The sequence below is a fragment of the Peromyscus eremicus genome, chromosome 2, assembly GCF_949786415.1.
Source record: "Peromyscus eremicus chromosome 2, PerEre_H2_v1, whole genome shotgun sequence".
Taxonomy (NCBI): domain Eukaryota; kingdom Metazoa; phylum Chordata; class Mammalia; order Rodentia; family Cricetidae; genus Peromyscus; species Peromyscus eremicus.
In genome coordinates, this window is record NC_081417.1 from 21,767,907 (window position 1) to 21,794,442 (window position 26,536).

The window sequence follows — 26,536 nt, forward strand, 5'->3', positions numbered from 1 at the left end:
TGCTGGAAGATCAGAGAAACAGAACAAGCCACAGCTACTTCACCTTGCCAGTTCCTTAGCTGATCCTGTTTCCTCAGACTGGAAGCCTCTGTGTCCTCATATATGAATGGATCTCAGCTGAACTGCTGCTAAAAGCTAAAAGCTTAACCAGTTCTAGTTCCTGGTTTTCACACCTTATATACGTTTCTGCTTTCTGCCATCACTTCCTGGGATTAAAGGTGTGAGTCACCATGCCTGGCTGTTTCCAGTGTGACTTTGAACTCACAGAGATCTGGATTGATCTCTGACTCCAGAATGCTAGGATTAAAGGTGTGTGTGCCACCATTCTGGCCTCTGTATCTAGTGGCTGTTCTGTTCTCTGACCCCAGATAAGTTTAGTAGGGTGCACGATATTTTGGAGAACACAATATCACCACAAGTTTCCCTCCCCATGGCTCCACCCCACCCAACCCTGGCCTGACAATAGTAAATCTGTTCTCCACCAGTATGATTTTGTCACTTCAAAAATGGTTTATAAATAACAGCATTTGTTTATATCCTTTAGATTTAAGTTATTAATTATAATTTTATTTTTTAAGATTGTGTACTGTGTAACAATATTCCATTGTAAAGAAAAAATGAAATCTTGAAATTTGCAGATAAATGGAGGGAGCTAGATTGTACTGAGTGAAGTAGCCAGACCAGGAGAGACAATGTTGAATGCTCTTACTCATCTGAGGTCCTAAGTCTAATCTTCAGATGTGAGTCTATAATCTGGAGCAAATACAGAAACCAGGGAAGTACAAAGAGAAAACTGTAGCAGATGGAAGGTATAAACAATAGAGAGGAGAATATCAGAGTACAAGTGATCTCAGTGGGAAAATGAGAAAATGGGGGGGGGCCTTTAATTAAGGGGGTGGAAGGAAATAAATACAGAAGAAGGGTGAGGAGAGTCACATAACAGTAAGAATGTCTGAAAAGTCTTAAGGGATCATACTTCTAACTTTCTATCAAAAATATCTGTAAGACGTATCAGTCGGTGTAGACATATACACACATTATTGAAATTTTCCCATCTGTGCCGACAGCACCTCCCTAAAGAGGCATATACACTCTGACAAAAACCTCAACACCAGGCATGAGAAGCCCTCTTCTGAGTTGTTGGTTAAGGTTGTCCAAGAGACTCACAAACGTTAGAGGCTGATGTTGTTGCCATTGGTTACTACCCTGGAGGTGAAAGGTGAGTCTCTATTACTGAAGATTTCCTGTACTTCAGACAGGAAGTACAGAGGAACAGACCTGGACCTAAAATCCTCCTCTTTGATGACTTTCGTGTTACCAGAAAGCTCCATAGAAGATTCCAAGGGAGGGAAGAAACCAATAGTCCTTCCCAGCTAGACTGCTTTTTTTAAAAAATAAAATTTGATTTCTATTACATGAATCTTATTTATTTTTGTGTGTGCATGTTAGATGTGGGAGTACACATGGTGACAGCATGTATATAAAGGACAGAGAATAACTTGAGGGTCCACTTTACCCACTGAGCCATCTTGCTGGCCCTAGACTTTTTCATTTCTACTTGTTTGTGTTTTCTGGGTTTTGGGTTGTTTTGTTTGTTTGTTTGTTTTGTTTTGTTGCTAGAAAGTATTCTATGACATGTATGTACAAATGTGTTTAAGTATTCACCATGTGAAGAACACCTGCATTATTCTCAGTTTAGAGTTATTTGAAATAGTATATGAACATGTTTTTCTTTCACTGAAGATTGTCCAAGAATTTAATTACATAGTCACATGGCAATTGTATGTTTATGACTATGAAAATGCCAAGCTGTTTTCCAGACTGGCTGTACCATTTTATATTTTGAGCAGCAGTGTATTAGCTAGAAAGACCATTATCTTTCCTTATTTAAATTGTTTTTTCAAAAACCCAGCTGGTGGCTTTTAATGGTGACATGAGTCTTCTATCAGTCTATCCTTAGCAGCAGATAACAGACCCAAATCACAGACTGGCTAGCATTTGATTTGGTCACTATTTTGATTTCAGCTAGCCTAAGATGTGTCTTTTGCCTATGAATACACAATTCATAGTGATACTTCATTGTTTTGAATTTGCATTTCCTAATGGCCAAAGATGCTGGGATCTCTTTCCTGCATTTCTTTATTATGTGAGTGTTCTCATCTGTGAAACGCTAAATATCATTTGCCCATCCAATAATGAGATTGCTTTAGTTTCCTACCATTGAACTTGAGAGTTCTTCATACATTCTAGATGCTACACCACTGTCAGATATGTAATCTGTAAACATTCCACTCTGTAGCTTGCCTTTTCATTCCCTTAACACAATCTTTTATGGTCAGTTTCTGATTTTGATCAGGTTACAATTTATCAGTTTTTCCTTTCATGGACTGAGCTTTGGTTCAAATTTAGAACTGTTTGCTAGCCCTGAGCCCAGCGTTTTCTAAAGCTTTTATAGTTTTATGCTTTCCACTTTGAAGTCCATGATCTGTTTTGAGTTAATTTTTATATAAGACGTGGGGTTGAGGTTGAAATTCATTTTTTTGCCTATAAATATCCGATTACTTCAGCACCATATGTCAAAAGTGCTATCTTTACTTCTTTAAACTGCTTTTGCACCTTTATTTAAAAAAAAAAAATCAGCTGGTGGCTTTTCAATGGCGGCATGAGTATCCTGCAAGTCCGTCCTTAACAGCAGATAACTGACAGCAATCAAGAGCATGGCAGTGACCTAGTCAGCACAGATGTCTTCAGGAAAACAGGAGTGCTAAAAATAGCAGGGAAGTTATTACCAGCTGCTTGCATCTTTAGCAAAGTTTCAATACAGAGAGACAGACTTCCAGGACAGCTGCCACTGAGCTTCAGCACTTAGCAGCGACTCCTGTGACTCCATCTTGCTTGTTGCTAGCCTCCTTTCGATAGACGTCAGACACTTCATCTTTTCATCAGTTGAAAGTCAAAAGTTATTTAAATTCCACTAACATGCCCAGAGACCTTCACCGATGTTTGCTGTTTGGTTCCTACACCTCACTTTTGACTCACTTTCTGCTCTCAATTCTTTTTCAAACAAGGAAAAGATGCAACTCTGAACGGCTCCCTCCTTTAAATGTATGCACTGCTCTCACCTTGACTTCAGTATCATACAGGATACTCATCCTATATCCTTTATCAAGTGCCACTAACTCTCTACCTAGAATATAAATTATGTCTCTTACTCATCCTTTTAGAGAAAAGAAACTGCAGATATTTTCCAGTCAATGAAGTCTATCACTAAACACTATTTGCTCCCCACTCACTTTTAAAGAAGAACCTATCATAAAAACAAACCCCTCTGAGTCCTGTTAATCAGGAGCTGACAGACAGTCTGATTCTCCAGGGCCCCAAAAGGTGACCACAACCACCAGTTCTGTTCTGCCGTCCAGTGCCCCAGTATGCAGTCATAACCTTATCTGCACGGCTGATTATCAGCATCTCCTTCTCTCTCCCTGGTCTGATTTCCTTCTGTGCTATTTCTGGTTTCTCTGAGGCTCACATGCGATTTTACTTCATTGACTCACACAGTCTTGATTTCCTTCTTGCTACAAATTGCCTTCATTTGCATTTAGATTATTCAATTGCTCTGAATGGGTCCCCTCCCTGCCAGAAGCTCTTCATACATCTCCACTGGAAACCCTATGAATGAAGCCTGTGTCAGCACCACCAACTCCTGCTTCCATCCCCCAGACTTCAGTCACACATACTGCTGCCAAGGCAATGGCAAAAATGCTTCAAGGCGATTCACATTTGCTTGAGGAGTTGGAGTTATTTTAAACTACTCATGAGACCTATTTCTTGAAGTTCTCTGTCTCACTCCAATTCATTCTTAATGGGGGGAGGGGGACCTGGGTCAGAATGCAAGACATCTTTCCACCATGCTTTAGCAGTGATGGGGATTGCTGCACCTTAACAGCAGGGGACAGAGCCTCACTTTCTCTCTGGGTATGTCTTGTTCTGTCTAGTAAGTGCTTCTGGACAGGGATTAGTCCTCAAGGAAGTTTTTGTTTGGTTAATAGGTGAGTAGACCCACAGCCTGAGAAGACTTCGTGATGGTCAGCTTCTACCAGCATGTTTCTGCACTAACGAAACTCTCCACATTTTCACCTGCTTCTTAGTCCTTTTATACCTCATTACTTTTTCAATTATTTTCCTAGTGCATTAGCATTCTGTTGCTGCAGTAAAATACTTGAAAAAAATCAACTAAAGAGGAGAGAAGATTTATTCAGCTGATGGTTTCAGAGGTTCAGGGTTATGATCGGTCATTCACTGCTTTATGGCCTGCGGGCAACATGCAGAGAAGCTGCTCAAGTTCATGGCAGTGAGGAAGCAAAGAGAGCAGGAAGGGGCTAATGTCTCCAAAGTCCCTTCTAGTGCATGCTTCCAAAGATCTAATTCCTCCTATCAAACTTCTCTGTCTGGAAGTTTCACTGCTTCCCAATAATGCCCTGGGCTGGAGACCAGGTCTTTGACAAGAAGCCTTTGAAGGACATTTAAGATCACACCATAATACCCAGAGTCAATGGAAGAAGCCACTCACCCTTTTCTCCTCTTGGGGGCTTCCGGGTTTTCTCGTTGTTTTAGTTTGCTGAGATTTATGGCAAAAATGGATGACTTAAACAACAAAAATCTATTTTCTTTTTTTTTCATTTTTCTTTATTAAGAAATTTTCTATTCACTCCACATGTTATCCACAGATACCCCCTCCTCCCTCCTCCCATCCCCCAGCCCTCTTTCTCAAGCCACCCCACATCCTCACATATCCCAAATCGAGGTCTCCCACGGGAAGTCAGCAAAGCCCAGCACACTGAGCCTAGGCAGGTCCAAGCCCCTTCCCACTGCACCAACGCTGTGCACGGTGTCACACCACAGGCACCAGATTCCAGAAACCTACCCATAGACCAGGGACAGATCCCGATCCTTCTGCCAGGGTGCCCCCCAAACAGTTTGAGCCAAACAACCATCTCCGGTATCTGGAGGGCCTAGTCCAGTCCCATGGGAGCTCCACAGCCACCAGTCCACAGTTCATGGGCTTCCACTAGAGTGGCCAGTCATCTCTGCACATCCTCCCATCATGATCTCGACGTCCCTTGCCTGCAGTATCTCTCCTCTCTCTCATCAATTGGATTCCTAGAGCTCAGCCTGGTGCCTGTCTGTGGATCTCTGTATCTGCCTCCATCAGTCACTGGACAAAGGCTCTGTGATGACGGTTAGAGTATTCACTAGACTGGTCACCAGAGTAGACCAGTCCAGGCACCCTCTGGACCACTGCCAGCAGTCCAAGGTGGGGTAATCCTTGTGGATTCCTGAGAGCCTCCCCAGCACCTTGCCTCTTCCTATTCCCATGAATATCATCTTGAGTGAGGTAACCCAGACTCAGAAGGACATAGTATGTACTCACTCATAAGTGGATACTAAATGAGAGGGAAGGGATGGCCAGACTGCAACCCACAACTCCAGAGAGGCTAGCTAACAAGGAAAGACCCTAGAAGGGACACATAGACGATCCTTTGAAGGAGAAGTGGATGAGATCTACATGAGTGGAATGGGGGGGATGGCAGAGGGCAAGGAGTGGGGGATGAGAACATAGGGAAATGGGAGGGTCAAGCTGGAAGAGGGACAGAGTGGGAGGGCAGTGAGGAAGATACCATGATAGACAAAAATCTATTTTCTTGTAGTGCAGGTGGCAAGAAGGCTAAGAGCAAGGTTATCATCAGGGTTGGTTTCTGGTGAGGGCTGTTCTCTGGCTTGGAGAAATCACCTTCTTCCTGTGTCTCAAGATGTCCTTCCTTCACTGTGTGTGCAGAGAGAAAATACACTCTGCTATCTCCCCTCTTCTTATAAGATTGTCAGTCCTGACATACTTGGAACTCCCCACATAGGTCTTGACTTAAGCTCCCTAAAGGACCCATCTGTGTACAGTCACATTGTGGATAGCAGCTTCAGTGCATCAATTTTGTGGGCACAAATTTCACTCTATAACAAATTCTAGAAGAACAGGTTTTAAAATTCATTTTTAAGTTTGCATGAAAAGCATAGGGTTTCATCGTGGCGCTTTTATTCACATGTCATTAAAGCTGCTTTAAATTAAAGAAAAATTAAGATACTTTTAATAAATATATAAGTAAAAACAAGTGTAAGAGTATATAAAATGGAGAATATGAACTAAAGAAATAACAAAGTAAATATAGAATGTTATACTTCTTGAACCAAAGAAAATATAATAATGAATCCATTTAATAAATGGGCAAGAAAGACATATTTAAAGGGCACATCAGAACATCCCCAAGACAACACTTTCAGAAACACTTGTGAATGCATTCATTTTAATCCTTTAAGTTCAGAAAAATAAAAGATAAAAATTTAATCATCCTTTATTGCCCCTAATAGGCTACCCATGTTCTAGTAGGTGGTCCTACACCCATGTACATACAGGCAATACTAAATAGACTAGGTGGGTTTTATTGTTTGATTATTTTATTTTATTTTGTATGTGGAAATGTTTTGCCTGTGTGCATCTATGTGTACAATTTGTGTGTCTGGTGTCTGTGGAGGACAAAAAAAAGACATTGGATACCCTGGAACTGGAGCTACCATGTGGGTCCTGAGAATCAAACCTAAGTCCCATGCAAGAACAACAAGTGCTCTAAACCATGGAGCCATTTCTCCAGGCTTGTCAGTGGGTTTTTAAAAAGAGGGCATGAAGGGAAAATTGGTTGGAGAATATTGGGAAGTTGATGGAAGAGAGTAGGAGAGGGCATTTGATCAAAATACATTGTATTTGTGTATAAAATTCTCCATAATAATAAATAAATGTATTTTAAAGTAAATTTTAAAGTGAAAAGTCACCCTACTTGTTTATTGCTGCTGTCTGAAATTTAACCAATATTGAAATGAAATATATCATTAACAATTAACAATCTATGTATTTAATGCTTTTCATTGTTTTCCATTGTTACTTTGAAAGACATCTAACTTTTAATAGGATTAGTCACATTTATGGGCCATTACTAAGTGATTCACAAACAAAAAAAAATCGCATCATGGACATAAGGCCCACCATTTACAGAGTAATAGAGGCAATACTTTAAACAGTATATCCTTAATGGGAAGACAGGAGACAAGACTTGAAGACATAAAAGTACTATGATGTGTTACAGCTAGATGAAGAATCATTTAGGATAAGAAAGTATATGCCATAATATACATATGCACATCACCATATGTATAAAGTAATGTGTACAAACAATACCATATGTATATATGAAATGTCATCAACAATCCAGACTCTTCATAGCAATTAGGGGTGAATGTGAGAAAGAATTGGATGTTATATTTGTAGTCACAAAATTTGTAAAAATTTGTAGGCTTTATGGTAAACAGCCAGATATTTTACTAAAAATCAGAATCTTATGTCATTTCTAACCACTTTAATTCAGAAGTATAACTCCTCAAAGTAAGTGTTTTTTAACCAAACATAGCTTTTGGGGGCAGCTATCTGAATTTATCTTTATTACTCAAACAGGACAAATGAACAAAAACCTGCTCCTCTCTCTCCCCAGAGGATTCCAAGTTAGAATAGAATTCTGTTTGCCTAGTTCCTGTATGTAACTCAAGATAGAAATAGCAGCTTTCAAGGGAGTTTAACCACCTGGGAGTTTAGAAAAATTACAGAAGGCACTATTAAGTGAATTACTTCTTGAGAGGAATTTCCCAAGGTAAAGTTTGCAAAAGTCAAAGTCAAGATTTCATTAGAGAAAATAAATACTACTGTTAAAGAAGGTTCAAATGTAGTGAATCAAATCCAAAATATTATTTAAAGAACAAAGGTATGTTCTGTATGATTTTTTTAACAAAATGCTTCAAAGTGGGGAGAAAAATGACAAAATTTGGTGGCCTTACAAGTTTTCCTTACCAATTATCTTAAATATCACCAATAAACGCTTCCGTGCTAAAGATTAAAATCTTCCTGTCACTGATTAGTGTGCAGCCTAAGACATCACTGACCTCCGTTTTCAAACTTGGTGACATTTCTTTCACTGAGACCTAGCTTTTTACTTGCTGCTTCTAAGTTCCTTCTTTTTATGCTACTCTTTAAATGTCAACAAATTCCAGGGTGATGAATCCCAATCTTTTCTTGTTCCATGTAGCTCTTCCTAGTAATCTCACTCACAGAGTAATTTCCACCATGTCTTCTAGACAAGTGGTTCTTATATCAACATCTCCGACTCAATCCTCTCTTCTGATATGCAGATTTGAATTCTCAGTTGCCTTGCATATGGAATGTACTTAAAGAGATCTTTATTTTTAATTCATACCTCCAGTTTAACACACAGTGAATACAGTTCTCTTGCAACTCCATCCTAGATGCCCATGTGGAGTCACAATTATCCTTGTGGCTAACTCAATTAGTTTCCTAGGGCTACCACAGCAAAGGAGCACAGATCAAGACGCTTAAAACAACAGAAATGGACTCTCATAGGTATGGATCCAGAAGTTGCAAATGGCAGGTGATAAAAGGTATGTCATCTTGGAACACTGAAGATGAACTGGTTGTAGGCTGCTCTGTATGTGCATATGCGCATGCGTGCGTGCATGCATGCATGCATGCATGTGTGTTGCTTCCTCTGCTTGTGGTGTCTACTGGCAATCCATGGCATTTCGTAGCTTGAAGGCAAATCTCTCCAACTTCTGCCCCATCATCACATGAACACATGGACTCTCTTCAAGCCATACTTCCTCTTTATCACAACTAATTTTCTTTCTTTTTTTCAAGCATGTTTTCTAAAAGAGCTAATGATGTCTTCCCTCCTTAGAATTCTGCTATGATTTCCTACACATATCTACTGACCTTTCAGTTATATATAGTTTGAGAGCCTAGGTTTAAAATTTTATTTCACTCTACAGGACCACAAAAACACCTCTTTGCTCATGTTATTTTCTTTGTCTACCCTTTATATAATAAAGTGCAATTTATTCTCTAATGGTTCGATTTAACTATCTCCTTTAGGAACTTATCTGAGGGACTGGAGAGATGCCTCAGAGGTTAAGAGCACTGGATGCTCTTCCAGAGGTCCTGAATTCAATTCCCAGCAATCACATGGTGGATCACAACCATCTTGAATGACATATTATGTTCTCTTCTCGTGTGCAGGCATACATGCAGACAGAATGCTGTATACATAATGAATCAATAATTTTTAAAAGAAGAATTTATCTGAGGACAGCATCTACCCATTTCATCTCCCCATAAAAATTGGTCATCTTAAATAAAATGTGACATGTATATATAATATATATATGCACATATGTATGTTATGTACCATTAAATATTGTTCTGCCATTTAAAATGAAATGTTTATTTGGGATAACATAGATGAACAAGAAAACATACCATTAAATAAAGTAAGTGGAGTACATAAGATGAATGCCACATGTTTTCACTCATGTGGATATTCAAAGAATTTATCTTATAAGAAGTAGATAGAATAAGGGACACACAGATAGACAGAAATTGGACAACAGGTCCCCAGACGTAGTTAGATAGTAGAAACAGGTCCTAATGACCTATACACAGTAAGAAAACTACAGTTTACAGCCATTTATTAAAATGGTTATGAATAGCTAGAAGTTTAAAAGTTCTGAACAGGAGAAACTAAAGTGCTTAAAGAAATTACAATGAAAGAATCTTCATTTTAATCATTATAAATTACATACACACATCGAGTCATCAGTGTAACCCATAAATACATACAATTTTAGATGTTAAAAATTAAAATAAATAAATAAAACAAAAATAAAATCTGAATAATATACCTTTAATCATTCTTTTGTCTTAAGTACAACAGTAACCTTAAACTAGAGAACTTTATTAAGACTTTATGTGTAGCTATCTGTGTGTCTGTATGTTGTATTTATACATGCAGTCAGGTGCTCATAGACTAGGAGACAGTGTCAAAGTCCTGAAGTTGGGGTTACAGATACTTGTGAACCACCCAAATCTGGTCCTCTGGAAGAACAGCTTGCACTCTTAGTAGCTGAGCTACCTCCCCAGCCCATCTTAACTCTGATACATCAGTAACCACATGTAAATGACAAGTTTTTCTTTCCCAGCTCATCTTCCACAATTAGGTATTTCCTGCATTTCAGTACTGAAGACCTGAATCCCATCCACCCAGGTCTTGCTAAGATCCACTACTTGGAAGGCAAGAGCCTCTGCAAAACCTGACATGTGTCATCTGCTCAGTTTTAAATCATGATATACTTCTGACTGAGTTGAAGAAGTGGGGATTATAATTTTACCTCTTCTCACCAACTTCTTAAAGTGATTTCTCTCTGCATCTTTATTTTTAAAAAGTTGAGATGATTCAACTGGTATAGGTGATGCAACCAAGCCTGATGGCCTGAGTTGCATCACAGAGACCCACATGACGTAAGGTAGTGAACCAACACCCACTAGCTATCTTCTGACCTCAGATGTGCACCATACTACACACACACACACACACACACACAGAGAGAGAGAGAGAGAGAGAGAGAGAGAGAGAGAGAGAGAGAGAGAGACAGACAGGCAGACAGACAGAGAATAAATGAAAATGTAATTTAAAAGTCACAAAATTTGAATCTATCTAACTAGTACTTTATTCCTCTGTAGATACATAAGTTTTAAGTCTCATTTTTCTAAAGGAAGCTCTAAGAACACTTTCTTTCTGTGTTTATTTATCAAAATGTGTTAAAACATTTTCCACTTACCAAATCTTTCATTACAAATTTATGAGGATGGATTTTTAATGTACAATAAGGCATATGGGCTGCAGCTCTCAACATTGGCATTGTTTCTTCCTTTACCCTCAAGCATCTTTACTTTGTGAAACACATGTCTCTTCATCGCCATTTGCCTTTTCCATAGTCACAAAATAACCTAAAGAAAAAGAGGTCCATAGTTTCTATCTGTACACAGGAAGAGAAGAGGGGCAACAAGTCCTCTGGAAAAAAGGCAGGAGAAAAAGAAAAGAAAATGGTCTGACACATTAATGTTGCAGCCAGCACTCCCAAAAAATATGTAACAGTGGAAATATATTTGACATGTGTGAAATACTAGCATACTTTCTAATTCTATTTCCATAGTTTGCCCATAAGGTACATTCACACAGTATAAACTGGTGTGATTATGTGGCAATTCCACAGTCAGTTGAGGCTTATAGCTACTTCAGGAAAGGAGAAATATTCTCCTCAGATCTCAAGGCTTGAATTAGACATTTTGACAGTTTAAGTACCTGACTTTATAATTAATGAAGCAACAACACCCAACTTTGCTTTTTATAGAATTTTAAAGCATTGAAGCAAATCAAATAAGGTCAAACAAAAAGTAAGAAGTAGCAGGTTCATTGAATAAGCAATCATTAAAAATCTATCTTGTCCTCAGTCTCCTGGACTATAAAGAAAAGATGCTGCCCTTGACCTTGAGATTGCACAGTCTGGGATGGTTCTATTCACACAAGTTGCCTCAAATATCCCTTTAAGTGATAATCATCAAATTCTTGCCTTCAGAACTATATTTTTAATGCCTCCTGGTTAACACAAATATGACCCTCTTACTCAAGATCATGTGGACACTTTAAACTGAATAGACATACCAAAGTTAAACCTAATTTTTTTCATGCACTCACTACAGATAAATATCTATTATTATGATTTAAATCTTAATGTCCCTGTGGTGGTTTAACAGAAATGGCCCCCATGGGTTCAAAGGGAGTAGCACTATTAGAAAATGTAACCTTGTAAGAGTAGGTATGGCCTTCTTGGAGGATGTGTGTCACTGCTCAAATTAAGCCCAATGTCTCTCTCTCCTGCTATCTGCCAACCCAAATTTAGAATTCTTAGCTTCTCCTCCAGCACCACGTCTGCTTGCATGCCACTATGTTTCCCACCATGACGATAATAAACTAAACCTCTGAATTTGTAAGCTACCTCAAATTAAATACTTTCCTTTATAAAAGTTGTCATGGTCATGGCATCTTTCATATCAGTAGAAACCCTAACTGAGACACACACATCCTACATAGGTTCTTGTGTGGAAACCTGGTTTCCAGCTCATGGCACTGTTTGGGGAAGTTGTGGAACATTTAGGATATAGACCTAGCTGGGAGAATTAGGTCATTAGGAGTGAGCCTTAATAGTTATACTCACTCCTTGTTCTGGTGTGAACTCTGTTTCTCTTGGTTCAGGCCAATTGAAAAAGTAGCAACAAGCTATGAAAGAAGCATGAATTATACTTATAAGGAATGGAAAACTTGGCATAGTGGCACTTGCCTTTAGTCCTAGGACTCAGGAGGCAGAGGCTAGCAGATCATTGTGAGTTGAGGCTAGCTTGGATTACGTAGTGAATTCCAGGGCATCCAGGCCTACATAGTGAGACCCTGTCTTCTCAAAACTACCAAAAAGGAGGAGGAAGAGAGGAAAAGAAGGAGGAGGAGGAGGAGGAGGAGGAGGAGGAGGAGGAGAAGGACGAGAAGAACAAGAATAAGAACAAGAAGAAGAGGGAGGGAGGGAGGGAGGGAGAAAGGGAGCGAGGGAGAAAGGAAGGGAGGAAGGAAGGAAAAGAAAAAAACCTTAATCTGGGCATCTAGAAACCTTTACAGATACACACATTGAGGGAGAAGGTAGGGATAGAAGTTCCTGAGTATGGGCTTCCTGGAGCATTTTCTTAAGTAAACTGAACAGGTTTTCCAGTTGCAATTTGAAACCCCTTGTCAGACAGCAGAGGAGGAGAGACCATGTGCAGATATGTACAAAATATACCAGCTTACTTACAACTATACTCTGTAGTCCTATGCTTGTGTTACTTAAGAGGTGTCAGTTGAATTGATTTTCTCTTGTTGTACAACAAATCACCACACACTCAGAGGCTGTTTTCTGGATCAGAAGCCCAAGGGCTTGGCTGCCCTTTTGGCTAAAAGTCTTGCAAGGCTGAAATCAAGGTATCAACCAGTCTAGGCAAGGACCTACTGAGGAGTTTTTGCAAAAGAATCTACTTTCAAACTCATTCATGTTGTTGTCAAAACTCAGATCCTCAGCAGAGCTGACCCTGTTGGTGCAGTACAGCTTAGTGAGGGATCGTCTTCATAATAATCCACAGATTAAAAATGCCCCGTAGAATGTGATGTTTCCATGAGATAGACACACTACATCACAGGCAGTGGGGATCTCCCCACACCCATTCACGCCCTGTCAGATACCAGAGGGAGATGGCAGCAGCAAACATGGAAAGGCACAGAAGAAGCAAAAGGCCCACTCAGGTGGGCCGGCCCTGATGGCTTGAGTTCAGGATAGCTAGCCATGCCCCCTCCTCTGCCCTATGGTGGTAGGGGCAAGGGAAAGATGCCCTCCCCCCTGACCCCTGACTCTTCCCCTTATCAGCTGCAGCACTCAGTAAAATGGGCCCTGAACCTCACTTTGGCAGCACAGTAGAGCTGATCCTATTAACAGGTGAACCAGCAAGGAGAACATGAGCTTGGAAGACCTAGCCCCACCACAAGGTGGCCTGGGCAGGGGTTGAGGAGAATGCCCCCCTTCCCTGTGGTGGGTGTGAGAGCTGGCCCAGAGGTCATAAGAGTGGAAGAGCTATTCCCAGCCCTCAACAGCTGCAGCACTCAGGAGAGTGGCCCCTGCACCTCGCCTGGGTAACACAGTAGAACTGGTCCTGCTGGTGTAGGTGTGGGAGAACCTACCCCGAGAGCATGAAAGCACAAGAACTGGTCCCTCCTCCTTGCTCATGGCTGCAAGGTGTCAGCTAGCCAGGGCAATGCCAGAGAGCTTACCCTGGTCATGAGGACTAGGGAAAGATAGAGGGCTCATCAACCCTGCAACTACCCAGGCCCAGAACTAGGGTTATGAGTTGGCCCACCCCGATATCCACCCCATCTATGATCTGCTGGAGCAAGTGAAGGGGCCAGTCTGCCAGACCAAAATTGTAGGATCTCCATGACACAGGGCAACAACAGGATATCCAAGAGGAGTGAGGGCCCAGTGCTGGTGGCCATATCAGAGGAGCAGCAGGTGGCAGTTGAAGTTTAAGGTATAAGCCTACCTGGTGGGTCAATCTCACTTAGGCAGGCCAAAAGACCACAGACCCCGAATGTCTTTTGCTTCTGCTGTGCCTTTACATGTTTGTTGCTGCCATCTTCCTCTGGTATCTGGCATGGTGTGAATGGGTGTGGGGAGATCCCTACTGCCTGTAACATAGTGGGTTTATCTCATGGAAACTTCCCATTCTACTGGGCATTTTTACCTGTTAATTATTATAAAGATGATTCCTCACTAAGCTGTACTGTCTAATTGATAATAATAATAATGTTAGCTTGTACAGAGTCTTGATGAATAAAAATAAATATAAGGAAATGTTACACAGCTAGTGGCCATGAGTTTCACCTAAGGAGCTGCATTAAATCACAGCTCAGGTTAATGATTAAGGAAAACAGTTGGGTTTCCAGGAGTCAGGCTGGCTCTAATTCTCTTAATACTGGAAAACACAATCACAGATTTTGGTGTCCCATTAGCTGAAACAAAGCTTTAAAACAAAGTTTTCAGGTTAGATCAGATGTTTTGATAATACCTTTAAGATGAAAAACCCTAGAAAACAATCTAAAGTTCACAAGGACATATAGCTGAAATCAAAAATATAAAGCAGCCCAAAGAGTCCAGTTACTAGGTGATGTACTTTCCTTGCTAGGGTTGGTTGATGATCAAAGGTGATGATTAATTGCTTATATCTGTTTCTTCCCTCAATCTCCTGATATAAGAAACTATTAATGAGTAGGTAAGTATCCTAAAGATTTAAGGTAGAGCTAACTGATTCTTTTTCATACATAAAAGTTTAGGCTTGTGATTCCTTTAAGATTCCTTATCAGATTACTTTCTAAGATAAGTAATAAAATAATTGGCCCTTTCTTTGTAATTGCAATATGCAGCCTGCCAACAAAGGAGTTGGCTGTGAAAAAATACTTTCTGCTTACTCATGTTCTGTTAATCTATAACAAGTTGCTTGGGTATGAATGTACATGAGTTCTTGAGATGATGTGTTTTTCACCTGTAATACATAAAATTTTTAATCATGTAAGGGATATGGAAAACATGCTGTTTTTACCGTTTGTTTTGTATTCATTGTAATCATTCACTTGAAAAACACAATGTAACTACATTGTAATTTTTATATCTCCTGAAAGATTTTGCTGAGGTATATAAGATGTAAGAGAAAAAAAAGAGAGTTACAGAGAGCTAAAATGAGGTAGAAGGAAAACATCAAGAATGAGAGGTATAAGGAAAATATCAAGAATGAGAAAGTTAAAAGGAACTAGAAAGGAAACATCAGGAATGAGAGGGTTAGAAGGACCTAGAAGGGAAACATCAAGAATAAAGATAGAATTAGAAGGAAAATATCAAGAATGAGAGAAGGAAATCACCAGGAAAATAAAGAATAGAGAATGCAAAAGAAGAATAAAGAACAGGTTTGAAGGAAACCATCAAGAGAGAGTGTGAGTGTCTTTTTCTCTAACCCCCTCAGATAGAAAAGTGTAGTATACACTGACACTGTGGATTCGTTTTGAGCCCTGGGCTGTCTGGAGGCTGGTCCCCCAGGCAGCATTAGCCCAGTATAGATAGGGTAGCAAAAACCAGAGGCCTTGAACCAGAACTATGACTCCTTGCAATGATCACTTGCAAGTAAAGATATATGGATAAAAGGGTAAACTGCATGATTTACTGTGTCACACTACAGCTTCCATGATGAGTTTTTTTTTTTCTTAAATTTCATTTTATTTTGGAGGGCGGTTACAAGGATAGAGGGTACAGACAAAGGGACAGGGAGATATATGTGATCTAGATGCATGATGTGAAAGACACAAAGAATAAAAAAATATTTTAACATGTATGTGGAAATGCAAAAGAACTAGAATAATGAAAACATTAACAAATTAATTACAAAAAACTCAGATCCTTGTAGCTATAGGACTAAAGTCTGTTTTCTTATTATCAGCTACTCAGAAGTCACTGTTAGTGGAGACCTCATGAAATTCTTATTAATGATCCCCTTCTTCTTCAAAATTCCCCCATGGGGTAGGGAATTTCTATCCAGTAACCTCTCCTTCACACTTCAAATCTCTGATTTTCTGCTCTGTTGCCAGCCAGAGAAACTCTGCTTTTAGAGGGTTCACATGATTCTATCAGCCTGCTGTACCACCTCCTCGTCTTGAAGTAAATCATGCCATGTACCATGTGCTAACTCTAGGAGCATGTTCATTATCCCTGGAGTTATGAAGTCATGGTGTCATCTTACGTCCTGCCTTCCATACCAGCTTTCCTTCTTCTGGAGACAGAGTTTAATGATAGAACCATGGTCTAAGTCCATGTGTTTTCAAGAATGAACATTTGCTGTTTATAGAACTATAATTTTCCAGTAGCATGTGTGCTGCTGAAGCAAGTGCCTACCATCTAATTTTTCAATGGCAATCTGTGTTCCACCAGAACTATCTCCACTTTGTTTTAGTGTTTTTGTTGTATTATTCAATTGCAAAAAGGAGAAATAATCTTGAATACATAAGGAATAAAACTGTATGTATCTCCTCAGGGACTTATTTCCATTTTTTTTTCTCATTTAGCTTTAAAAGCAAACTGCTTGAAGACTCAATTATAAATGGATATGCTGATGCCCATCTACACAAACTGGTAGAAAGGATGCGTGAAAGGACTGCTCTCTACAAGAGAAGACTGACAGAAGGAGAGAACTCACCCTTACCCGAAGCTAGCCCTCAAACTAGTAAGCATTATTCCCTCAAAGTACTAATGAGAAAGAAGTTATAAGGGAACATGTATTTGGACAATTACTCAGCTTAGATCCCAGAAAAGCAGATACTGAGACAATAATTTTAGATGCATTAGTTTATTTTGAGAATGATTCAGAGATCTGAGAGGAGCAAGAAGAGACCAAGAAGGAAATTAAGGTGAAAGTTCATTAGTGTGACCCCCAGGGCCAGATATAGCAGAAAAATAAGAATTACTCCAAGAAAAGAAGAGAAAGGAGTTAAGGAATAGTTCAGTAACTAAAGAAATGAGGACCTGAGTTCAATCAGCAGAAAATACATTAAAACACACACACACACACACACACACACACACACACACACACACACACACACACACACACTGTGTGTGTGTGGAGCATACTCTTCATTTGAGTATCAAGAAGATGGAAACAAGACAGTGAATCCCTGGGGCTCACTGTCCAGCAAGCCTTGCATACTTGGTGAGTTTTAGGCCAGTGGAAGATACTGTCTCAAAAAGAAATGCAGAATGTGCTTGAAAAATGGCACCCAACTTTGTCATCTGGCATCCATATTCATACACATAATGCACACCCATACATACAAGTACAGCCACGTACAAATGAATATACATATACATGCATAAAAATGGGCAGGGATGGACACATAACTCAGTAGACAAGCCTACCTTGAGCAAGGACACGGGCTCAGTCCCCAACACCAAAAGTAAATGTGACAAGAAATGCACAAGGGTTCTTTTTCGTGGCGCCTCCTAGGCAGTCGGCTGTGTCAAGATGAAGCTGAATATCTCCTTTCCTGCCACCGGCTGTCAGAAACTCATCAAAGTGGACGATGAGCACAAACTTCGTATGTTCTACGAGAAGCGCACGGCCACAGAAGTGGCTGCTGATGCTCTGGGTCAAGAGTGGAAGAGGTATGTGGTCCGAATCAGTGGTGGGAATGACAAACAAGGTTTTCCCATGAAGCAAGGCGTATTGACCCACGGCAGAGTGTGCCTACTGTTGAGTAAGGGGCATTCTTGTTATAGACTAAGGAGAACTGGAGAGAGAAAGCGCAAGTCTGTTCAAGGATGCATCGTGGATGCCAATCTCACTGTTCTCAACTTGGTTATTGTAAAGAAAGGAGAGAAGGATATTCCTGGACTGACAGATACTACTGTGCCTCGTCGGTTGGGACCTAAAAGAGCTAGCAGAATCTGAAAGCTTTTTAATCTCTCTAAAGAAGATGATGTCCGCCAATACATGGTCAGAAAGCTGTTAAACAAAGAAGGTAAGAAGCCCAGGACCAAAGCACCCAAGATTCAGCGTCTTGTTACTCCACGTGTCCTTCAAAACAAACACCGTCGTATTGCTCTAAAGAAACAACGAACCAAGAAAAACAAGGAGGAGGCTGCAGAATATGCTAAACTTTTGGCCAAGAGAATGAAGGAAGCCAAAGAAAAGTTCTAGGAACAGATCGCCAAGAGACGTAGGCTGTCCTCTCTGCAAGCTTCTACTTCTAAGTCTGAGTCCAGTCAAACATTAGTCTTTAAGGGTAACAAATAAATGATCATACCTTTAAAAAAAAGAAAAGAAAAGAAATGCACAAGGAATAAAAGTAAAAACAGATAAAGTAGCTATCATAAAAAATTATCACCAGGCTAGCAAAGTGTTTAAGTTGATAGGCTGCTTGCCTGGAATGCACAAAACCTTGTGTTTGATCACTAGCACTGGATAGACCAGGTGTATAATTGCAGCCCTTGCTAGGGGAGGGAAGGGCAGGAAAATCAGTAGCTTGGAGATATCCTCAGCTACACAGCTGGTTTGAAGGCAGCCTGAGACAAAAGAGACTCTGTCTCAAAACAAAAGGGAACAAAAAGTACTAGGAGATGGCTCAGTAGGTAAAAACCACTTGCTGCATAGCCTGACAACCCGAATTCAGATCCCCAGAACCCATGTGAAAAGCTGGAGGTTGTGGCATACATCTGTAATCCCAGCACTCCTACAGCAACATGAGAGGCACAGATAGAAGAATCACCCAGAAGTTCTAAATAGCCTAGAAAGCTAAGCAGCAGAAACAAAAGAGACCCTGCCTGAAAATAAAGTGTAAGGTGTGAACTGACTCCTGAAACTTGTCCTCTGACTTCTATACGCAGATCATTGCAGGTGCACACCCTTGCTCATACACCTCATATGCACAGATCATTCGCAACAAAGACAGAAGGAAAGGAAGGAAGAGAAGAGGAGAGTGTCAGGAGGAGGGACAAGTCACAAGGTCTAGTTGGTCCTGGACCATATTCTTGACTCCCTTGAACCTGTGAAAACTTTCAGACAGATGAAAACATAGGGAGCCCACATAAGGTGATCTCTAGGCCCAGACTATATGCAGAAGCAGCCAGCAATATCTGCTATGAGTGTTATCATTAATATTAAGCAATAACCATATTATACAAAATGCATATTACAAAATAAGAAATAGTTAATAGAGAAAGGGGAGATTAAAAAACGGTCACATGAGGGAGGACAATTATCAATATTTTTAATAGCTACACAAGTATGGTATGAAAAAATAAGAATAATGGAGCACAAAATAATATGTACTATGATTGATACTTGTCCAGTATTTAAAGAGAGAAAGAAGAAAAATGAATTCTTAAGAACAGATGAACATCTTCAAATCTAATTATAATGAATGAGATAGACTTGAGGGAAGCTGTGTTTTCAAAGCATACTATACATTATACAGTAGTTAATGTTTGAGGAAATAAGATTGGAATAAATCATAGTTTGATAAACACATATTGAAAACAGTATTTTGAGCATTGTTTACCCATAACTCAAAGGATATGTATGAAGGATGTGTTGTAACTTCAAAGTAAACCCTGGGGGATGGTAGACATTTGATCTGTGGTGCCTTGTGAATTTTAAACTGCTATTTCCCAATTTCAGTGTTTTGATTCATTTTATTCAGTATTTTTCATATATATCACTATTTTATTTCATTTTTGTATATATTTAGGGAGTACAACATGATGCTTTATAATGCATATAGAAAAATAAATGTCATTAGTTTAAACATGAGAGATTTGCTTTGCTTGCCTACATAAACAGGGCAAGATTTTCAAATATTCTAATTTCATCAAAGCTAAATGCTTTGTTCATCAAGATAACTTATATTAACCTATTAAAATGTTTCCTCTTTTTTCCTATAAAGTGAAGTCTACAGACATATCACCAACACAAGACAAAAATTCTAAGCTTAAAGAACATCACCAAGGCAAGTGGTCATGCAAACTCCAGAGGGTACCTGCAAAAGAGTACTTTAAAAGAATGAGACTTCCAAGAAGCATAGATTCATACACAGGTACTAGCAATGGGAATCCCACTGGGAGGGTTGCCAGTCACCAGAATCCCTCTTACCTAGAGATACAGAGAGAGCTTCAGTTTTTTCACACTGTTATCTATCTTGAAAGTGCAATTTAAACTATGTGATCTGAAAAGGCTTGTTTTCCTTTCTCTGTTGAAGACAAGAGATAAAATATTCCTGCCTGTTTTAAAACTCAGGCTAGGGCTTTTTCTAACCAAAATAACCTTTGAAAAGAAAGCCTCAAGGAATTTGGAAATATGCGTAAACACACACACACACATACACACACACACACACACACACACACACGCACACACACACACGCACACACACACACAGGTATGTGTGTATATACATCATATATATATGTACATATATAATATACACTCTGTCTTTTTCCATGGCTTCACTAAATTAATTACTCTAATCAAACAGATTCTCTCCTGCATCCTCCCAGAGGCACATGATAGGAACATGTGAAGGGACATTGGTTGGCTCAATGGATTGGCTCTTCTCTTCTCCCATTGAGAGCCAACTCTCTTCTGGCAGGGTGAAGCCCTTTCTCCTACTTGCTATTGGCAGGTCTTAATTACTGACTACCAAAAAAAAATCCTTTGCTTCAGGAAGACCTTAGCAATGATACATCTAAATTTTCCAGGATTCTGCTTTCCTGAATCCAAATAGTGAAGTTACCCCCCTGGAATAGACTTACTCTAGTCAAAAGACAAAAAAGACACTGTCCATTTTTGGGAAAAGTGATACTATCATTTTGCTTCCTTTTGTACAGCATGGTGCCATCTACTCAAGACAGACAGTACTGAATATTTAACAGAAGTTCTTACTGCAAACTGCTTATCTCCAAAGTATCAGTGTAGGGGAGATGTCTCAGTCTATAAAGTCCCTACCATGCAAGCATGAGAATCTGAATTTGGATCATTAGCATCCCTGTAAAAGCTGGTCTTGGTAGTGCATGTATAATCGCAGCAACTGCGGATGGATCCCCAAAGCTTGCTAGCTAGCCACTCTAGCCAATAGATGAACTGCAAGACCATACCCCAAAAATAGGGTGAGAAATGGCAGAGGAAGACACCCATTGTCGGCTTCTATTTTCTACACACTAGTACACACACATTTTGTGCATTCGCATGCACATGTGCACACACAAACACACCATATATACACATAAAGATAGTATCTCAGTTTGGTCAAACTGAGAAAGAAACTTCTTGGAATGCTTGTGTGATACTGTTGGGGTGACTTCAGCTCTATTTTTGCTAGATCGAATCTATCTCCTGTGGCTCCTGCTTGTCACCATTGCCTATCACTGGAACTGTTGGCTGCTTCCAGTGCGCCTTGCCTTTCCATACCAAACACCAGAGAACAGGCATTACTGGATTATTACTGACATCATATGTGATATCATCTACCTTGGTGATATGTTATTGATCCAGCCAAGACTCCAGTTTGTAAGAGGAGGAGAAATTATTGTAAGTGGAGTTTGGGGGAAGAAATTGACAAATGAGCAATGTCTAATTGGACTAAAAAAATTACATTTACAAGATTGTTTTATTTAACGTTTGTCTCTCTGTAAATAAAGCTTTGTCAATGTCTGAATATTCTAATTCATCTTTCTTTTCCTCTCTCCCTGGTACTCTGTCTTCCACTTGATTCATTTTATTGGTAAAGCATTCTACTGGGTTTCTTTGTGACTAAATGAACTTTACATTTCTCTTTATTGAATTCTTTTTTTCATATCCTGTATTTATTTCTTATTTGTTTAACTGTTTCTTTGTATTAATTTTTAATTAATTAATTATAAGTTTATTTTTTACCCAAATTATTTAATTATACTTTTTATGATTCCTTTTTAATTTTTGTATGAAATTTTATCTGGAATCCTCTTCTATGGAGTTATTTTTACAAGACTCATGTTGAGATATATATATATATATATATATATATATATATATATATATATATATATATACTTCTAGACTGTGACATGTGAGGCTGGGTTATTTTATTTGTTGATTTTTTTTTTTTTTTTTTTTTTTTTGGTTTTTCGAGACAGGGTTTCTCTGCGTAGCTTTGCTCCTTTCCTGGAACTCACTTGGTAGCCCAGGCTGGCCTCGAACTCACAGAGATCCGCCTGGCTCTGCCTCCCGAGTGCTGGGATTAAAGGTGTGCGCCACCACCGCCCGGCCTATTTGTTGATTTTTACTAGCTGTTTTCTTCCAGTTGAGGGGTTTCAGTGTTCAAGTGAGGCTAGGTTGTGATAGATTTGAAGTATTGTTCATCTCCAGTGGACTAAGAATGTAGTCCAGTATCTAAATTAGACCCATCTGCTTAAGGTGCCTGGTACAGTGCCTATAAAACTGTGAGTATAAAATATTCACTGCAGCTAGCACAAGTGCTGGATCCATTATGCAAATATCCTTATGGCTGGCTTAAAAAATAATGTGTTTATATTCAATAACTATTGGAGGATAGAGGAAAAAGCATAGAGTAGCATTGCTAAGATGAGGTTAGACTTGGGGGGAAATGTGTTAAGAACAGAGCTTAGTATTAGAGTAATTGAGGAAAAACAAAAGGAAAGTAGATGGAAGTGGGGAGCTGGGGTACTGTTAGGATCCACAGAGTTTAAGTATTAGTAAAGCTATGAAAGGCTCAAGTTAATAAGTAAAAGGAGGAGGGCATGTGAACAGAACAAGCAGAGATGAGGTAAGAATGGGAAGGAAAACATACGTGATATTTATAGGAAGGATAGGTGACAGTACACAGTAGGTGAGTGCAGTCACACCCTCACCCTTTTAATAACTGTAACTTCTCTGTACTGACTACATGGGTGGCTGCTAAGCATATGCATATTCAAATTTTACAATTAAATAATACGAAAACTCAAAATTCCCAGCCATACTTTATCCATATTTCTAATGCTCAACAGCATGTAGCTACTGTACTGCACTGCAGAGATTTCCACCAATTGCAAATTTTGCTGGTGCAAAGCCATGTAAGACACTGAGAGGCCTTGGGATGTCCTTCGGGAGTCCAGCCACAGGGGAAAACCATGTGCCTTGCCATTCACAAATCATAAGACCATGGTTGTCTTATTTTGTAATGATTATCTTCTAATCTTTTTCTTCTCTTTCTTGACTTTCCAAATTCATTATATCCCATTTCTCATGATCAAAGGAGTGGCCTCCCTCAAAAGCCAGAATTCTTACCTTTGAGATAGTATATTCTTCTAGATTTTATTTCCAGTTTTAGAATTTCATAGTCAATCCCAATGATGAAAAAATAAAGCAGAAAAAAATGTATTTTCATAAACATACACTCAAGTGTTAAGCATCTGCTTTGCAGACACTTCCAAGCTAGACAGCAGAAAGTGTATCCCCTGGATGTCTACTGTGACTCCCTTATCACAAGTCCCTACAAGGACTGTACCAAACATGCCCTCCAAGATCAGAATAGGAAGAGCCAATTGCCAAAATGTATACCAACTCAGAGTCATATATGTTATTGAATAAGAGAGTAGGGTTTTGAATCCTGAATATTTTCTTTTTAGTTCAGGAACTCTTAAGTTTTCAAAAATATGAAAGGAATAATTTTATCAATTTTTATTTTTAAAATTTTAGTTTCTGGGATATGTGTCCTATATTTAACTTTTTTCATTAAACAAATTCTAAAGGTAATAATAGCCAAACCAGTGGCAAATATCTACTGCTCATAATATTCCCAGTACAGACTTCAGAGTGTGAGTTTACTCATACCCCAGTCCTGGAGCTCACTGGCAGCTTGATGAATGATAATAATGATGTACAAATGAGAAGTAAACAACACCAAAAAAAAAGAAGAAAAGAAAGAAAAAGGAAAAAACCTACTAATTTCAGCCTCCATTAGATGCACAAAATCAATGTTTGACAAACGGAAAATGACAAAATCACTAAAGGGAGACTTCTAGTTTCAATTTTCTAAGAGATCTTTGCACACAATAGAGTGTTAAAACCCTGAAAAATAATCAATAAAAACACACTCAATGGACTCTATTCAAAATGCATTACCACAAGCTACAAACACAGAGCAGGAACTAATTGCTTTGTTTGCTCCAAAGAAGTTTAATGGTCCCTTTAATTTAGAGTAGGTAGTTTTAGCCTTTGGAAGTTGATTACATTTGCTACAAAGTCTATGTACACTGAGTTCCAACCTGAAGATCACACTACGTTCATCTGTACGTGCTCTAAGGTATTCCACAGAAGTGTTTATTCATTTTCTGAACAAACATTTAAATGCCTACATATGCTAGGTAGACACACCTACCTACCTTCTGTACATACATTGTATTAGCTACATGCTTCACCAGGGCTGTAAGATAGCAATATTAATTCTACAAGTTTTTTTAGGATCGAGGTGCAAACAGCTACAGTGAAAGAAACCAGGAAGGTCTGTATGTGTTTTACATTCATTCACAAAGTCTTCTGAAAATGGTGCTACATAGAGATCCAAACACCAACAAAAAAATGCCTTGTTATAAAAATTCCCTTATATGTAGCAAAAATCAAGTTAGTAGTGAATATTATTTTATTTATACATTATATATTTTTTATTGTGTGTGCCTATGACATGGGTGCCTTAGTGCTTGTGTGAGGTGAAAAGACAACTTGCAGTAGTTGAGTCTATCCTTCCACCATGTGGAATCCGGGCTCAAACTCAGGTTGTTGGGTTTAGTGGATGGGCTGTTCACTGTTGAGCAAGCTCACAGGCCCAAAACTGGGTGCTGGATATGACACCCAACTACAGCCTTTGATTGATAAACCCAATAGTCACCAAGGATCTGTGGAAATGTTTAGTGTCCATTAATGGCCATATCATTTAGGTCTTCTGTTATAAGAAACGCTTTGAGCCCTCAAATCTCACAATTGTTGTTTATAAAGGTGAATTGAAAGGAATTACTGATTTCCTTGTACTCTTAACTATTTTGATGCTCTTTCTTTTATTTAATTTTGATAAATAAAACATAGGATAACTATAATACACTAGAAACAAGCAGACCAGGCTCAAATTTCACTACTAAAATTTACTAATAGTATTATTTGAAGAAACTAGATTAACTCTTCCATTGAACACTTTCTTCTACTTGTAAAGTGAAAACAGTTCCTGTTTTATAAATCTATGAAAAGACTAAATACGATGATATATACACATACCCCAAGATATGGCTGGTAGAAGTAAATTGTTAGGTGAATTCAATGAATAAAAATCCACACATTTAGCATGTCCTCATCTCTTTAGCTGTCTTCTTACCTGACAGCAAGTTCCTAAAAGGTGGGAACAGTGTTCTATCAATTTTCCTATCTAACCTTGGAATTCAAAGATATTCAAGGCATGTTTGTAAGGGGTGTGTGTGATAAAGCTGGCTCAAGGATTTTCTCTCTTTGAGTAATTCTTTAATTGCAGCCTCACATAATACTCTTTTTAAGTGCTTCTCTCTGTTCTGTTTTAAACTGCAGAATTGTTAATCAGAGGAGGTAAATAAGGAGTAAACATACTAACATCTGAGGAGAGCATTCTCTAAGACTATCTGCTAGGATAAGATTTAGGTGTAATTAGCATACCCTTCCTAAAGTAAGCCTCCCCTGAAGAAATGCTGTCTGCATAATAAGCAGGCTTTAAAGAGAGAAGGAATTAAAATGGGTGACATTTTAAAAGTAAGTACCTAATTGTCACTAGTAAACAGACTGATCCTCTTAAGGCTAATGGTGCCAAATTTATTTAGTGCTCAAAAGAACAGGGATTTTAAAATTGCTAAATGCCACTTTCCTTTAATCAAGCGTTTTTAGTTGTGTTTACATTTATTCAATCACAGAATCATAGACTCTGAAAGGAAAGGGGAAATGTGAGGGGGGGAAATCTTCCTGGTTGGTGGGGGAATGCAATCTTTTAACATAGCAGCTTGCCACTTGAATTGTGTCTGTCTGTCTGTATCAGAGAAGTTATAACGGAGCTGTCTGATTTTACTCAATCTTTCCTGGTACAAAATTTATAAGACTACCAATGAAACCTGTCTATGCCTATTTATTCGTGGCTCAATAGTCCTTTTTTTTCCCACAGTACAAATCATTAAATGAGCATACCTTACATATATTTTAATATATTTCTGTAAAATTTACCATGTGTACGTCGGTAAAAAGTATAACCATAATAGGGAGAGAGGGACTAGGAGCTGAATTGACTGGCAAATTGGGATGAGTTAATGTGGCACGTGTGTGATGACTATGTGTGTGTGTTTGGATGCATGTGTGTAGCTGTGTGTGTCTGCATGTGTG

The 26,536-nt window shown here is 39.0% G+C and overlaps 2 protein-coding genes across 2 annotated transcripts in view; both read left to right on the forward strand.

Annotated features, from left to right (window-relative positions):
• Cngb3 (cyclic nucleotide gated channel subunit beta 3) overlaps positions 1 to 26,536 on the forward strand; it is a 175,834-nt gene that overhangs the window by 61,604 nt on the left and 87,694 nt on the right. Inside the window, 3 exon segments of the mRNA XM_059255609.1 lie at positions 16,686 to 16,843; positions 20,061 to 20,210; positions 21,492 to 21,700. Coding sequence (XP_059111592.1) covers positions 16,686 to 16,843; positions 20,061 to 20,210; positions 21,492 to 21,700 — 517 coding nt within the window.
• Positions 17,642 to 18,346, forward strand: LOC131904554 (small ribosomal subunit protein eS6-like). The gene has a single exon (XM_059255656.1). It carries the CDS (start codon positions 17,642 to 17,644, stop codon positions 18,065 to 18,067), a length of 426 nt encoding a protein of 141 aa, XP_059111639.1. The 3' UTR covers positions 18,068 to 18,346.

What these genes read in the sequence shown, in the direction of transcription:
- LOC131904554 (XM_059255656.1), top strand. Translation starts at nt 17,642, where the DNA reads ATGAAGCTGAATATCTCCTTTCCTGCCACCGGCTGTCAGAAACTCATC.